The 15,988-nt window shown below is 35.3% G+C and overlaps 1 protein-coding gene across 1 annotated transcript; it reads left to right on the plus strand.

The window, feature by feature from the left end:
- Positions 1-2,784: 2,784 nt before the first annotated feature.
- Positions 2,785-15,910, plus strand: LOC18446816 (protein CLT1, chloroplastic). The gene is made up of 10 exons (XM_006856921.4): positions 2,785-3,780; positions 6,283-6,428; positions 8,483-8,520; positions 8,676-8,791; positions 9,618-9,717; positions 9,813-9,848; positions 10,082-10,132; positions 10,264-10,387; positions 14,797-14,922; positions 15,156-15,910. The coding sequence occupies exons 1-10, from the start codon at positions 3,362-3,364 to the stop codon at positions 15,311-15,313; spliced, it is 1,314 nt and encodes a 437-aa protein (XP_006856983.2). The 5' UTR covers positions 2,785-3,361; the 3' UTR covers positions 15,314-15,910.
- The last annotated feature ends 78 nt before the right edge of the window (positions 15,911-15,988 follow it).

Below are 15,988 nucleotides of genomic sequence, written 5' to 3' on the forward strand. Positions count from 1 at the left end.
CTTGAAAGCGGACGGGCCAAATAGCTTGTTACAAGATGTATTTTTTTTATGACTTTTTTTTTTTTTAGTATTTCTATAGAGAAGATCAATTGGAAGGTTTATCAATTTCGGGGCACTTCTGTTTATTGGATTTTTGAAGCGCACTGCACTTCAACCTTGCGTAAACTTTTTCGTATTTTGGAGCTTCTATATATTTACTAGATTGGATAAGAAGTGATAGAATTCAAAATGAATATATTTAAGAGAATTTAGGTGTGGCTCTAATAGGTGATAATATGAGAGAAATTAGATTTAGGTGGGCTCGACATGTATAGCCCAGACCCAATGCAACTCCTATTAAGATGTCCGAGTTGATTTGAGAGGCAATATCAAAAAGGAGAAATGATAGACCCAAAAAAAAAGGTTAGAGGTTGTGAAAAAAGATACGTGGGCATAAGGATATAAATTTTTATTTTAGGTGAGTCAAAGGGAAAAAGGCTTCTACTTGTGGTAGGAATTGAGCATAGGACATAGCATTGCAAATCATAAAGTGCTAACCAATTAAGCCTAGGCTCTTTTCCTTAATAGACCGTTTGGATACCCAGAAATATATTGTCTATGAAATATATTAATGACGTAATACATTATTGTGTAATACATTACCTGTTTGGGTAGTATTTAGATGCAACCTGAGGAATACATTGTTATTGTTTGGCTATCTTTCGAAGAAAAATAGGAAATGCATTAACAATAATTTACCAGCACGTGCCTATAAACTATCATTTCTTTCTTTTTTGTCACAAAATTCCACTAAAATGCAGAATTATCATTTATTTCTTTTTTATCACAAAATTTCACTAAAATGCAGAATTATAATTTCTTTTTTTTTGTCACAAAATTCTATTAAAATATGGAATTAAAATCATCATCACACCATCTAAAAAGATTTATAATAATAACATCATCGCCATTCTAATTTTTTTATCTAATAATAACTTGTATCATTTTACAATCATCATGATGTCATTTCCTACTTATTTTACATGGAATCATATGTCTTCTGACATGACATTGGTTTAAACATGATAAGTCATTGGAACAATATGATTGGAATAATATTATTTTATTATGATAAGCGTTATTTTTATTTATTTTTTATAAAAATCTTTCAAATGTCTCTCTATATAATTTCAAATAAACAATAATTTATGATACTAAATTCAAAATTTCTATGGTACGAATTAAAAAATGAGAAGAAGTTTGATCAGTAAACTAAATGGTTTGATAATTGCAGTATAAAATTTTGAGGTATTAGAAGAGACTAAAGAGGTATGTTATTTCAATTGAGATTTTAGTAATCTCTTATGAGGATTATGCTGTGTGAATTTTTTTATTAGGATTGTGTTGTGTAATTTATCGTTAATTATTAATTTTTATTTTTATTATTTTTGTTTTTATATGATAGCTGATGCCATTAGATAAAAAGGATGAGCTTAAAAAGAGAGGGTTCACCTAGTTATTATGGAGAGAGAGTAGAGAGAGGGCATACGAGAGAAGATTTTTTTAATGAGGGAGAGGTTATGAAGAGAGAGAATTTACGAGATTTTTTTTATCAAGGATAGAGTAAGCAAAAATGCAGGCTGACTGATTTTCCAAAATTACCTTTCTCATAATAGATTTTTCACCTATCACTACGCAAAATGAATTTTCTGATTTTTGGAGAAATCTGGCGTAATCTATTTCTATTTCCTTATATCCAAACAGTGAAAATGCCTTATTTCATTATAATCTATTATAACAGATTTCCATGTACCCAAATCGCACCTAAGGCTACGACCCTTGATAGACCATATTGACACATGAGGATTCGTATAAGGACCTTAATTGAGAAAAAACTCTAATGATGATTTGTGAGCACTATTGGAAAAATCGAGCAAACTCTAATGATGATTCGCTAGCATTGTTGAAAAAATCGAGCGATTAACCGCCTGGTTAGATTGGAACCAACCATTGGCTATTCTGATTTTGGACAGTCTTGGTGATCGGTCGGTATTTTAAAAAAATTCAAAAAAATGTATATAAATTTAAAAAAATAAGGAATTTGGTTTGTAAGGTACTTTTTAATATTATTTACAATATGATAAAAATTTAAAATTATTTTGGCCATTAATACTCACTTTTTTGTTTTTTCATCTTTTTCATAATATTTTAAAAATACCTTTGGACACAAATTAATTATTTAAAATCTAATTTTTTCATTAATTTTCAAATTCATTTGAAAGTGTTTTATTTTAATATTTTTATATATTTTTTATTTTCTTCAACCTTTTTTGGATCTCTCAACACTGGACCGATCAGAATGGTTGAATCAACGGAATTACGGATTATGCCGATTTTGCGAACACGGGTCGTAAGAGTACGATGGGCCACCAAAAATCTGGCCTTTTTACCGGTAAATAACGATGCGGACAAAAAAAAAAAAGAAGCGAAATGGTTGACTTGGCATTAGGGAAAATGACAAGGTTCTTCTAAGACACGTGGGAAAGGCGAACAAAAACCACAGGGGGTTGCCGCGTCTTTCTCGAATGAAATCGTTAAGAGAGAAAATAAAAAGCACAAGACACAACAAAAACAGTGGCATCGTGTATTCTATGCACGGTGGCGCCGTCCCTTACCATCAAATCTGACCTGGCGTCAACACCGGGCCCCACGTGCGTAATAATGCGTGCCCCACTATTCCTCCCTCTCTCTCTCTCTCTCTCTCTCTCACTACCTATAATTCCAATTTTGGATTCCGAATCCATTAGTCGCCGGAGGGAGATTCTGTCTCTCTGGAAGCAAAACCAGTGTTCCTCTCTCTCTAAAAGAAAGCAAAACCAGTGCTTCTCTCACTTAAGAATCTCTCTCTCCTGAGTTCTCTTTTATCTCATTGAATACCATTTCTCTGTCCTTTTACCATTCTTACTCTCCTACTCTCTTTGTACACTTTCTCTCTGTCACATAACAATTGTTGATCAATCTGTGTTCTCTGAATTCTTCCCAATTTGGGCTCTTTCTCTCTCTACACTCAATAATGGTGAATCAATCAGTCTGTGCCAGAATTTCGCTCTCTCTCTCCCTAGAATTAGGATCCTGAACCGACCTGGACCAGACCCTGTCCATCCAAAAATAGGATACTGAATAATTCCCTGCCTTCTCTCTCTACGTCCTCACTCAGAAGCAGTAGCATCCTCAATTCTCAACGCTGAAAAGATCACTGGATTCTCTCTCTGAAAGAGCTCCAAAGAATTTCCTTGTAAAGGCCTTGTATGTCTCTGTAAATCATATTGGAATGTTTCCCTAGAACCTTGTTTTCCTGATCGGCTGTCTATCTCTCTCATCAATGTCTACTTGTTACAGTCGATCGGTGGCCTCGAAGCCCTTTGATCCTGTGATCCCCCAGAGACTCCTTAATCTCCGTCCTTCCTTTTCGTTTCATCTTTCTGACCGTCACAGCCATCGGATCTCCCTGCCATTGGTTTGTTCTCCATTATCGTGGCTCAATTGCTCGGAGAAGAAGGGGATTTTAAATCCATGGTCTACATGTAGGTTTACAAATGGGAGATTTGACAGGGTTTTAGGGTTTAGCGCATTGGAAGGGAGGATTGGGGATTTGCAGAGAGAGAGGAGTAGGAAATTGGAGGTGGTGATAGGCGCTTGTGTGACTATGATGTTTGGTGTCGCGAATAGAGTTCTGTATAAGATGGCTCTTATTCCATTGAAGCAGTATCCCTTCTTTCTTGCTCAGATTGCAACTTTTGGGTAATCTCTCTTTTTTTACAATGCTCTGATTCACTTTTTTTTCTTTTCAGTTTTCCGGTGCCAGTGCTTTTCTAACTGGTTTTACTAGTTTTTATGTTTGGGTTGAAAAGTTGAAATTATAGTTTCCATTTTGTTTGACTTTGGTAATTATAATTGTTGCGGCCTAAATTTGTCATTTACATGGTAATGCTTGAAAATCTCTTTTACACACACACCTGCCTCTAGATGCTTTTGGGCATTTGATGGAAATATTATGAGAATCTTGTTAGTCTATAAGTCTCGACACTTTATACTTGGAGCTATAAAGCAAGCTCTACTTTACTCAAATGCACCCCAAAAAGTAACATTCATGGTCTTAGGCCAATTTGTTGTGCTGTGAAAATTCCATCTTGATGTGATTAAGAGTGAATTACAGATTAAGTTGTTCTACTGGAAATTTATGAAAAAAATGCTCAGAGCACGAAAGAGTATTTGATAAAGATCTGGGAGTGGGATACAACCAGTGAAGCTTTCATTTACTCGTTTCGGGCACGGAACTCCCAAAAAAGGGCTAAGAAATAGAAAAAATAAAATTTCTGTTAAATTTAAATTATAAACAACATTTAAATTCCAAAAACAAGATGGAAAAAAGTATATAGATAAAGAATTTGGAAAAAATGATTTATGGTTGGAAAGAATTTGGGAATCCAAAAAAGAGGAAAATATTAAAATATAACATATGATAAGAAAATCTCACAAAGTCATCGTCAAAACATCAAAATTATATATATAATGTTTATACATTGATTCGGTAAAAAATAATAATTTTGATATTTTTTAAATTCTTTTTATGGAACCAAGTTTGTACCTTTGAACTCGGCTCAGCAAGGTGCTGAGTCCAAATACATTGGCCGAGTCCGAATTGACTCTAGGCCTCTAGGGCATATTGGCCTTATCTTTTGCTCGATCACGAATTTTATTATATAATGAATGCTTTGTTGTGCATAGAAAATGTATGCCATTGTTGTAGCCTTCTAGGGCCCTTCTCCTGACCACAAAAAAATGAATTCAGTACTTGGCTGAATTTGGAGTACTTTTCTGCTACACTTCCTTATTTGCAGTTCCGCTCTTTATTGAGAGTTTAAAGGATAATGCTTTGTTGGCTGCTCATTTCTGAGTATTGTTGATTGTTGATTGTTGGTGGTTCATTTCTTTAGGGTGAGGTATTTTTTATTGTTGTATGAATGGCTGAAGGTTGTCCAACCTTTTATATTAATTCTTAATTAGATGTAACTTTATGGAGGGCATTTCGATGTTTGAATTTTTTAACATGCATATGAGTGAGAGTTAAACTCTCATCAAGGTTTGCATTTTTGGGTTTTATAGCATGCATGTGCTGTAGGCTATTTCCTAACCTGGCATTATTGGCAGAGAGAAACTGCTTCTAGTAAATATCACATGGTGAAGATGCAAGTGTTGGGACCTTATGAAGAGTTACAATTGATGCTTTTAATCAATTTCATTGAGCCATGACATTTCAAGGACATGGTTTCTATGAGTCCATGTAGAAATGAGTCACCTCTTAAAAATCTATTTCTAGATGGATTTTTGGATTTAATTTTGGAAAATGTTTGCATAAGATTGCAACCTTAAAATGTTGAATTACAGATGCACCACAAAAATCCATCGGAAAAGGTTGTTTTAATGTTGAAGAAACTTCTAATTGATCATCTCGACATCCAGATGTATGAATATGAAAAAACTATATTTTGAGTCCCAGAAATAGTGCATATTGCAATACATTATCTAAACCGTCTATTTTCAAGATTTTCAAATGTTTATAGATGTACTTGATTTTAACCATTTTTGAAGTTTAAAATTTTATAATTGGATATGAAAATTGATTTTGACATAATCTTAAGAATTTTTTTCACCAAAATTTGATGTTATGATAAAATTTGGAGGTGCGCCTTAATTGGATTGTTTAAGGTTGCAACCTATAGAAACCACACCCTTGAACTTTTAAGGATATGTAATCTCTAACATGGAGATCATGAATATGAAAAAATAAATATATTTTAAAAATTAGAAATAATATTTCTATTAAGAAAACATTTGGACCATTAGTTTCAATTGTTTTTCGATGAACCACCTATTTCCATCCTTCTTTAAGATGGATGCTTTATACTTTGGGACCGCATATTGTAGAAATGCAGTCCAGCCGGCATGAAAGGATTTTCCACATTTCAATTCACAATGCAATATATAAAGCTAGAACTACTTGTGATAATTTTCATTGAGCCATGACATTTCATTTTTAAATGCGATCTTTATAACTAAGACTAACATATGGAGGATGATTTTCATGGCCTCATTTTTGTTGTATAAAGCGTCCTCACATTTGAGTTTAAATTGTAGCATCCAATGTAGTTTGTTTTGTGGACTTATTTCATATATGTCCTCTTCTTCCATATTTTTTGTAGTTCTATCGTATTAATTTCCTTGGGTGTTAATTTTTTTTAGGTATGTGGCGATATATTTTACCATTTTGCATTTCCGCTATCATGCTGGAATTGTTACTGATGAGATGCTTGCACTACCAAAGTCTCGCCTGTTTGCTGTTGGTTTCCTTGAGGCTCTTGCTGCTGCTTCAGGAATGGCAGCTGGAGGTTGACTTTTTGTCTCTGCTACTATTTTCTTGAACTTGGTTTGATAGGCCTGGAAACAGTTCAGTAATATGGCTTTGGCATGAGTATTAGTTTCCTGAAGTTGAGAGGTTACTAAAGGTGCTCGACCATCATTCATAGGGAGATAAGGGAATTTCCTATAAAATTCATGTGATCAATATTTTACTAGTTGCTTGCTAATATCCACAGATTGGAGATGAAATCTACCTGATGAACTTGAAAGCAGTCAACAATCTCTAGAAAGTAAATTGTTTTGATAACACTTTTTAGGACTTATAGGTGTAAGAATTTTATTTCTCCATTATAAGTATTACATATCGCCTTCAATCAAATTAATGGGATTTTTTTAACTCCTTTTTGGTTCTTGTATGACAAACTGTTGCTTCTATCATCAAGTAACTTTACTTATTGGAATTGATAAAAAGAAAAAGAATACCATTTTTCTTGGGACATAATTCAACAACCTATGCACCACAGAACAAGTATCAAAGTCAACCGTATCGACACTGGCATCATGGGACAGGGTTTAGCAACTTGCCTTTGACCCTTATATGGCCATTTGAGTAGCAGACACTGCAAAGCTACTTTTGGAAATGTAAATTCTTGGAAGTGAAACCGGAATGAGGGAAAAAAATTTAGAGGAAAAGGAAAAAGATGAAGTAGTGTCAAACTTGAGAAGTGAACTCCTAAGTTTTTAACATGATAATTATAGATTTTGGAGAGAGATAATATATGGAGGTTAAGAAAAGGCCTCACACAATTATAGCTGCTATGGCAATTAATGTTGTAGTGGCTTTGATAAGGCCTTTTAAAACCATAATTGGCTTTTTATATGTTTTCTTACTTCCGTGTTTTTCTTATCTAAATGTGGAGTACAAATGAACACTGCACACTGCTGCTATCAAACCATATGGCATATAAACAAATTTAATTGTTTAATGTTTGTGTTCTAGATTACTTTTGAAATGCAATTCACAATTTTTTATCTTGTACTTGTTATCCCTATAGAGAATCTGACAAGTAATGTTTTGTTCTTTGAGAAAATTTATGTCAATTTACTTTAGGGTGCAATTTGTATAGAGCCGAGGCTCTAAACAATCAAAGTAAAGCACACCTTCTAATCATGTGAAGAAATGTGGTTTCAACACTTTGTGATAGCCTTAAAATATATTTTCATATTTAATTATCAAATTTAAGGCTTCAACAATAATGTAGATCGAGCAGATCTATTAAAACTTGAAAATCTTGAAAATTGAGGGTCCAAAAATGCGTTACAAGATGCACTATTTTCAAATTTTGAAATCCATTTTTTTCATGTCCATGCATCTTGATGTTGACGTGATCAATTTGAGGATATTTGGGCATCATAACAACCTCTTCTAGTGAAATTTTTGAGGTGGGGCTCTAATATGATTGTTTGGAGCCTCGGTTTTATATAAACTTTTTCCTTTACTTTAAGGAGAATTGTTTCATGTGGTGGGGACCACATTTCTACATTTGCGGTCCCTGAGGTATAAAGCATTCATCTTAAAGATGGATGCAAATAGGTGGTCCATCTAAAAACAATTGAAACTAATGGTCCAAATATTTTCCTAATAGAATTATTATTTCTAATTTTCAAAATTTATTTATTTTTTCATATTCATGATCTCCATGTTAGAAATTACACGTCCTTAAAAATGAAGTCCAAAAATCCATCTCAAAAATAGATATTTAAGAGGTGACTCATTTCTACATGGACTCATAGAAACCATGTCCTTACTTTAAAAATGTAAATTATGTGGGTGGGTGTGTGTGTGTGTGTGTGTGTACTCGCGTGCATCATAATTTGTTTTTATATTACAATGACTTTTAAGCTTAAAGAATAAACGAGTCTCCTGTTTGTATAACTGGCAGTGTTTCTATCCAATGATCTCAAATTGGTATAAGTGCTGATTTATGGATTCATCACAATTGCCCTTTATAAGTTGCTAATTTTTGTAGATATGATATATGATGCTGAATGACACGTTCCTTCTTTCTCTTCCTTGATGCAGCCATGCTTCCTGGTGCATCTATACCAATAATATCTCAGGTAACATGGTTTATCAATTTGAAATGGGAAACAGGTACTCATGCTCTAGCACATTAGATGACCACTGCATATATACACGTTCTTATATTTGTTTCGCCCCTTTGTCTATCTCATGTGATTGAACTTGGTTTTACACTTCGGTGTTTTCTTTGCAGACATTTTTGGTGTGGCAGCTTATCTTATCTACTATTTTCCTTAGAAGACGCTACAAAGTAAACCAACTATTGGGTTGCATTCTTGTGATTGTTGGTGTAATTACTACGGTTGCTAGGTAATTACTTTAACATCCTAAACTCTATTTTCAGTGACTTCACTGATCTAGAAGTGTCTTTTCAATGGAAGCTATTTGTTATGTATTTAAAATAAGAAAGGCTACTGAAGATGCACAATCCCTAAACATGACCTTGAAAAAATCCTTCTCCTTCATGTCTCCATGATTGAATCTATATTTACTGATCATATGGTCTATGAGTTAAAACTTACTAGTTATGCGAAACATCTTGTCAGCTTCTAAGAAGAATGATCAACCTGAATTTTAAAACAAGTTACGGAGTCTCCACTGGATAATCTACGTTTGAGCTATGTCCATATACACCATGCATTCCATTAAGTACACACTGGATGATTATTAATCTGCCATTGGACTTTCTTTCTCTGCCTTATAGCCTCACTGATGGCTCTTTGAAATACAAAAAGCAACTTTCAAAGCCAATTTAGAAGTGAAGTCATGGTTTCTACTGCATGCAATGAGAATTTTATTGGCAAATATGCACACTTATTACCATGTTCTTTTTGACGGTATGTACCTGACTTCAGGAAAGTATTTGCTTAAGGAAGCCATTGCCATATATTCCTTTGCCCTCATTGTATTGTCTGGTGATCTCCTTTTAGTATGCTAGTATAATATTTGGAGTAATGTAGCTGGTGCCATTGCTAGATTATTGGGGGGAATTGGGCCCTTTCAGTAAACAACTGAGTCGCACTTTTTTACGCCTAATGTTTATTTTATTTATTTTATGATAAATCATTGTTCTGTTGCCGAGTATACTGATTGTTGGAAAAGAGAATCGTTTGGTCATTTGATTTTCCTTATGCAGTGGATCTAGTGCTGGTCAGTCCATTAAAGAAACTGGAATTTTTTGGACGCTTCTGATGGTTGCATCATATCTTTTCCAAGCTGCTGACACTGTCTTGAAGGTCCATACTACTATAAATATTTCTTCTGAATTATTCAATTACTTGTCTACTATGAGTTTCTGAAACTTTGTAATCAAAACTAATATTGTTTGCAGGAAATAATTTTTTTGGATTCTGTCCACCAACTAAAGGTTTGTGATCTCGTTACTTTTCCTAATAAACTGGCAATATCTTCTCTATTTTGCCATGCAGTTTTTCTGGTTGATAGATGCTTATGTCCTGTCTAAGTGACATTACATTTGATTAAGCATTTATAGTTAATGAAGACAAGTTGTGAGAATATTTTGAAAACATAATCTCAGTATCAGATCATTATATTTTAAAGGTTCAATATGGAAAGTATCATTGTGTGTTGCCATTGCAGGGAAGATCCATCGATCTGTTTGTCGTGAACTCTTACGGATCTGCATTCCAAGTAGGTTCGCAACTGTAATACAATGTGCAAAAAATACTCAATTTTGGTTATGGAACTTGGTTTAGTAGTACTTTGCTTACATAATTGATCTTCTGAAAACTAGTATTCTGTTGTTATACATACATTTACAGGCATTGTTTCTTTGCCTTTCATTCCCATTTTTATCAAACCTGTGGGGAGTTCCATTTCATCAACTGATGAGCTACTTGAGAGATGGAGCTGCTTGCTTTATAAACATTGGATCTTCTGCAACTGGTATGTTCTTGTTCTTCTTCTAGCAATAGTTTTTACTTATAAAAATTATTAGTTAGATTTTATCATATTTTAAGCATTATTTAATCCAATATCTCTGTTTAAGGGAGTTTTCACAGTTGGGGCGATATCATTGTTCAACAATTCTTGATATTTCCTTAGTAGCTTTGGTTTTTTCCAGACAACTACAATCATTTGGAGTATTGAAACTTTACAAGCTCAATATCGAATGGTTTATATATATTGAAGGATGATTCAGGAAGTATGTCATCACTTCAAATTCTTAATTGTCATTCCTTAGGGGCCTCAAGAAAACAAAAAGTATTGCTGTACCCAGGAGAAAAGAAGTCCCTCTATACATCCATTCTTCTCATCTTCGAGTTGTTTCTTCATAAAGGTTTTTGACAGTCCTTATCTAGAAAAAACTTGCAAGTAAAGCAAAAAATGATCATCAAATCCATTATAATGTTCCTAAAGTCCTCCATTCAATTGGAGAAGCAATTTCTTGATGGTACTGTTGGCCATATATTAAGGGATTGACTACAATGAGACAGTTTCACATAGAAATCGCAATCACCCAAGCTGTCAGATGTAAAATCTGGCAGCTGAGGTATGTCATTTCTCCTCAAAATCTCACTTCAACATTTATTGGATTTTGAATGCAGTCAACAGTACACACCTTCAACCATACGATTTATACATGTCGTGTGATCTTTCTGTGTGAAAGAGAAATGGTCCCCATGTATGCTTTCCCAATTGTCAATGAGACGACAACTGTACAAGGTTTAATCTAAGCCTTGTTGTGTACAGCTGACACGATTGTTTCCAGCAAGTAAATATTCTAGTTGACATATTCATCAACCTTGCTCTGTTATTCAGCATTTAGTTATTGGACACATATTTGAAAGCTCTTTGTGAAAAAAATGTATGGAGAGGTTTGGAAATTTCTTTAAAGTCTGTAAGTTTTGAAATTTGAAGTCCTTTCCATGCCTAATGGTGATAGTGCATTTGGCCAATCTTGCTTGTATTGAAGGTTCAGGAGTTGAGATCAAATCTTTCCCTTAGTCCTTCAACTTTTTGGACCTTTATCTTCCAACTTATTTGGTAATCAACAAATCCCTGGGCAACCTCTTGGATTTCTCCCATATATCTACACATCCATATGATTGAAAATTCCCAAGTCGATAACATAGCTGAATCAGTTTAATGGTTGTGCAAGTTGATTCTAAGTCTCTAGTTGGCTAATATGGTGTCAAAGACTAATATTGGAAGCATCTAATGTGATGCTAGCTTACATGTGTGTTTTATTACTTTATTGTTAACATATGTTAATCTTCTATTATTTTATATAACTATAGTATTATATTACTCCCGTGTATATTATTTAATGAATACAGAACTGTGTTTTTATTTTTGTTTTTTAACAATTTTTATCTTTTTTTTATATTTCCTTTTTTCTCTTTTTACATAAAAGATGTGTACTTGTGAGTAAAAAATGTATTTCTTATGTCTCATTTTCGATGCTTTAGTAACGTCTTATCAAAATGGTACCGTGCCTTGCCGCACATTTCACTACCTTGATTTGCATCGCATTCTTTTGTGTTATTGACATTGATTGAGGTGAAAGATGTGTTTTCCCTATCTTGTCACATTCCATCCTTTCAGTTTTCCCATTTATCCATTGTGTGACCTCTGCATTCCCACAATGTTTATCCAAGTATTCCATATGATTTTGTGCTTCTCTTGATTTCGGTAGACTTTTTCATGCATGTTCTTATGTGCTTCTCCCTTGGTTTTCTGAATGCAAGTGCAGTGGATTATGTCGTGATATGAAAATAATTCTTTTCTGGTTTCGAGAAATTATTTCCCTCGATGTTCTTACCTTTATAATCACACACAATTTCTTGTCAAAGTAAGAGCAAGATAGTAAACTCTATTCTATTGGGAGAAACAGAATTTTATCTTGTGCAATGGATCTGCCAATTCCTATGGAGGTCTGGGATCTATCCCCACTGTCAATCTAACTTTTAGCAGATGGCTGTGGAGGCTGGAACTGATTTATTTGGGGTTGCAGAGAAAGGTTAGAGAAGTAACATAAGGCAAGCAGGGCTATCTTAAGACACGATTTCAACTGCAGATATCTGTGGTGCCTAATTGGCCTTTGGTTTGAAATTTCATCGATTTGGCCCATGGATTTCTTTCTTTTCTGTTTTGGGGAAGTGAATGAAGGGAACCTTTATGTAGTTCCTTCCATTAGAGGTAAGAAGTTCCCAATTGAGATAGAATGGAATAAGAGGTTCATATCAGTTTTGATGAAGTGAAAGATTTTGAAGGGAACTTATGTGAGGTGAGATGTCCTCCATTGGGTTACAATTGAATGAGAGTTTCTTTGAAAAGGGTCTTTTTGTTGTTTTTGGTAGTCACTTCAGGAGAATAGAGGATATGAAATATTGAGTAAGCTTCATTTTTTAGGTGTCATTACCAAGATACTTTTGATGGCTGCTTTGGTATGAGCTTGTTCCATTCATTGCTTTTGGTGAAGGTAGAAGACGTATAGTTATTTCAAAGTGGAACTATCAAATTCCAGCTTATTAGACTCCTTTGCATACCCTTGTCTAAGAAAATCTTGATACTTGGGTTGGTCCTAGATCCATGGACATCCAGTTTTTTCATTTTGCTTTTGGTGAAGATCGAAGACTTTTTCTGTTTCACAGTGGAACTACCAAATTCCAGCTTATTAGGCACCTTTGCTCTCCTGTGTCCTAGAGCCATGGAATCTGGTTCTTCATTTGATCGTGATGTATAAATTGAAAAGGGATTGGGCATCTTTCCATTGCTAATGGTTTGACCTCTCTGTAGTCATGTTGTGTTTAATGGGTGTTCTCTCTGTTCGTGAGGTAGCTGTTGGTTCATTGCCAACTGGGGCTTTGAATGCAATGGTTCAGTGCATTTGTCATATGCACCTGCCTACTTTGTGACACCAATAAAAGGAGAGCAATATCTAGTTTTTGAGGGGATCTGGGAGTTTGTGGTGTGTCTCCAGCAAATTCATTTTTCTGTAGGCTCTGATTGGTAATTGAGAAAACTGTTTTCCTAGAGAATATCTGATAAACTGGAAGCCTCAGAAAAAGGTAGGAGTAGAAAATTTGTCGTTGGAAGCTGAGAACCCTCGTTTGCTAACCTGTTTGTGAAAACTGGAGAAATCTCGGGCGAGAGCTTGGGCAAAGAGAGCTTGAGAGGGGAGAGAGATCATGAGGTTATAGAAAGATTAAAAGGGGGACAATGGGGGTCTCGCGTTTCCCCCCTTTTATTGAGAAATTGGCATCGTTGCGGTTTTCCCTAAAATTGCGGAAAAGTTTGGAAACATGGAGAAATTCGGGGCTCCTTGTTTCCATACTCTTTCCCATTCCTAAATAGGGGAAAGCGTGGTAACTAAGAAAGCAGGTCGATTTCTCTTGTTTTCTTAGTTAAAAGAGCCTAAGAGATTTTTATGATTTTATCGTAAAGGTTTTCGGGGATTGCTTAATTGCTTGATGCTGGGAGTTAAAGCTGGGGTCTTTTTAGAAGGGATTGGTTTTGTTTCAATAAGGCATCTGGTCTTTGCCTTCATTTTAAATTGGCACTGTTATTTATTTCCGTTCTGCAGATTTTGGATTCTTTTTTGTCCCAGCATATAGGCCTTGCACTCTGGTGAGGATAAACGTTTTTTTAGATGTGCACCTTGAAAGGTAACCGAACCTTTATTTATTTATTTTAATTTTTGTTTTACCCAACCAATGTAGAACTTACCATATTTATGAGTTAGGTGACTAAAGCAAAGTTATTGCAGAAATCTTCAGAATTTCATTAATCTTATACTGTGTGTGTGTTGTTTTTTATTTTTTGAATGTTCGTTCATCTTATCATCTTATGCAGTCCAGACTCTCGTTCAGTTTCTTTTAGCTCATAATATTTTAGCTTATGATGTCATTACGTCTTATTGCTAATGAGGTCCATGCAGATGGGATCAGACATACTCTTAATTCTTTTTTGGATTGGTAAATGATTATGTTTGGAACTCTTGATGTTACATTGAGGTTCACTGCCCTGATTACCAAGCCAAGTGCCCCAAACTGCATTTAAATTCCATCATTTGTCATGAGAATGACGGTTTATGCCCCACCTATCTATGATTGACCTTTCACTGGATGTCTTTGGTGTAGTTTCCATTTCCGTATACTCTTTCAGAGTAAGTAGATGTTGCTTGGGATGGATGGCCCATATATTCTGATGGTCATTACTAAAATCACTGGGTTGATAAAGTTAGCACCACAGCTCCCTGTTGGACTTTTAATTGTGACCAACTGAATTGTTTTCTCCCATGTTAGTGGTAATTGGTTGCTGACTTTTCTTTGGGAAATGAATCTTTGTAGGATGTGAAGGTGCACCTCTACTACCGGTGCTGTTCGTGATCACGAACATGGGCTTCAACATTTCAATGTTGCATCTCCTAAAGCTCTCTTCTGCAGTGGTCTCGTGTCTTGCTGCCACTTTTGCAGGTATTTATGATACATTCTCCTTGTCTGCCAGTTTTAGGAAAGTTTACTTGAATCCTGTGGACTATGGAAAACAATAGTCTTTAGGAGTTCTCATGGTCATCTGATAAAAATATGAATGTTAACCCAAATTGGGACCCATGATAAGAAGATATGTATCCTGTACTTTCTTCTGTCTTGGATGGCCATGACTCCCATGTTCATTGCTCACTGATCTCTGATCTGTCTCTCTCTAGTGCCACTTTCCATTTATGCGTTTACGCTCCCCCTGCCGTACATTGGTGCTCCAAGCACGTTACCGCCTGGCTTCATATTAGGCGCCACCGTCCTTGTAGCAGGCCTGCTTGTGTACTGCTTGCCACCATCCCTGGGTGCCACGTCCAAGCAATCGTGAAGTAGGAACCATCGGATTCGAAAGCATTTGCTCAGTTGCCATACAGTGCTCAGGCAAAAAGCCACATGGTGTTGTGAAATGAAGGTGGTGGTATCACATGGCATAAATATAAGGCAATAAGGGCCTTGAAATGGATGGCCCAAGGGAAAAGGCTTGGAATCGGTGGTCCAGAATGTGTTCTTTTAATCTGGACCATCTGATCCAAATAATGCTTTCTTGTAAACTATCAATCCAAATAAGGTATTGGGTTATCCTAACTGTGGTTTTGGCTCGTGCCTCAATAGGAAGAACGGTGATTTAAAAATCGTCGGCCCAGATTGGAATTGCCAATCTAGCCCAGGAATCATCAGGGACTGTCTTGGTCCCCTGAGGGTACTGGATGGTTCCTCTAAAACCAACTGGTTCTTTGACAGAATTAACAGCTACTATCAGGATTTTATTTTTTTATTTTTTTTTAAATATTTTTGTATTGGCCGATTCTCTCGGCAAGATGGCTTATCAGGACGAGTTTCCCTGATGGCCAGTACACCTGACCTATCCAGGTTTTTAAACATTGCCTTAAAACCATTAAAGTTTAGCCGGAATTGCTAGACCACAGATATTGGCCTTCTCATGGTTTCTACAGCTGGGGTCTTTATGCAACCCACTACAAAATTTATCCCATTGCTTACGTCA

Source organism: Amborella trichopoda, chromosome 1, assembly GCF_054954075.1.
Source record: "Amborella trichopoda isolate Santa Cruz 75 chromosome 1, AtrichopodaSantaCruz75HAP2 v2.0, whole genome shotgun sequence".
Classification (NCBI taxonomy): Eukaryota; Viridiplantae; Streptophyta; class Magnoliopsida; order Amborellales; family Amborellaceae; genus Amborella; species Amborella trichopoda.

Bases quoted from the DNA above. Each gene is read 5' to 3' on its own strand.
- LOC18446816 (XM_006856921.4), top strand. From the start codon at position 3,362: ATGTCTACTTGTTACAGTCGATCGGTGGCCTCGAAGCCCTTTGATCCT. The intron at 8,792-9,617 runs GTAATTACTTTA...TTCCTTATGCAG, and splicing joins GTAATTACTACGGTTGCTAG to TGGATCTAGTGCTGGTCAGT. The intron at 10,388-14,796 runs GTATGTTCTTGT...GAATCTTTGTAG, and splicing joins CATTGGATCTTCTGCAACTG to GATGTGAAGGTGCACCTCTA.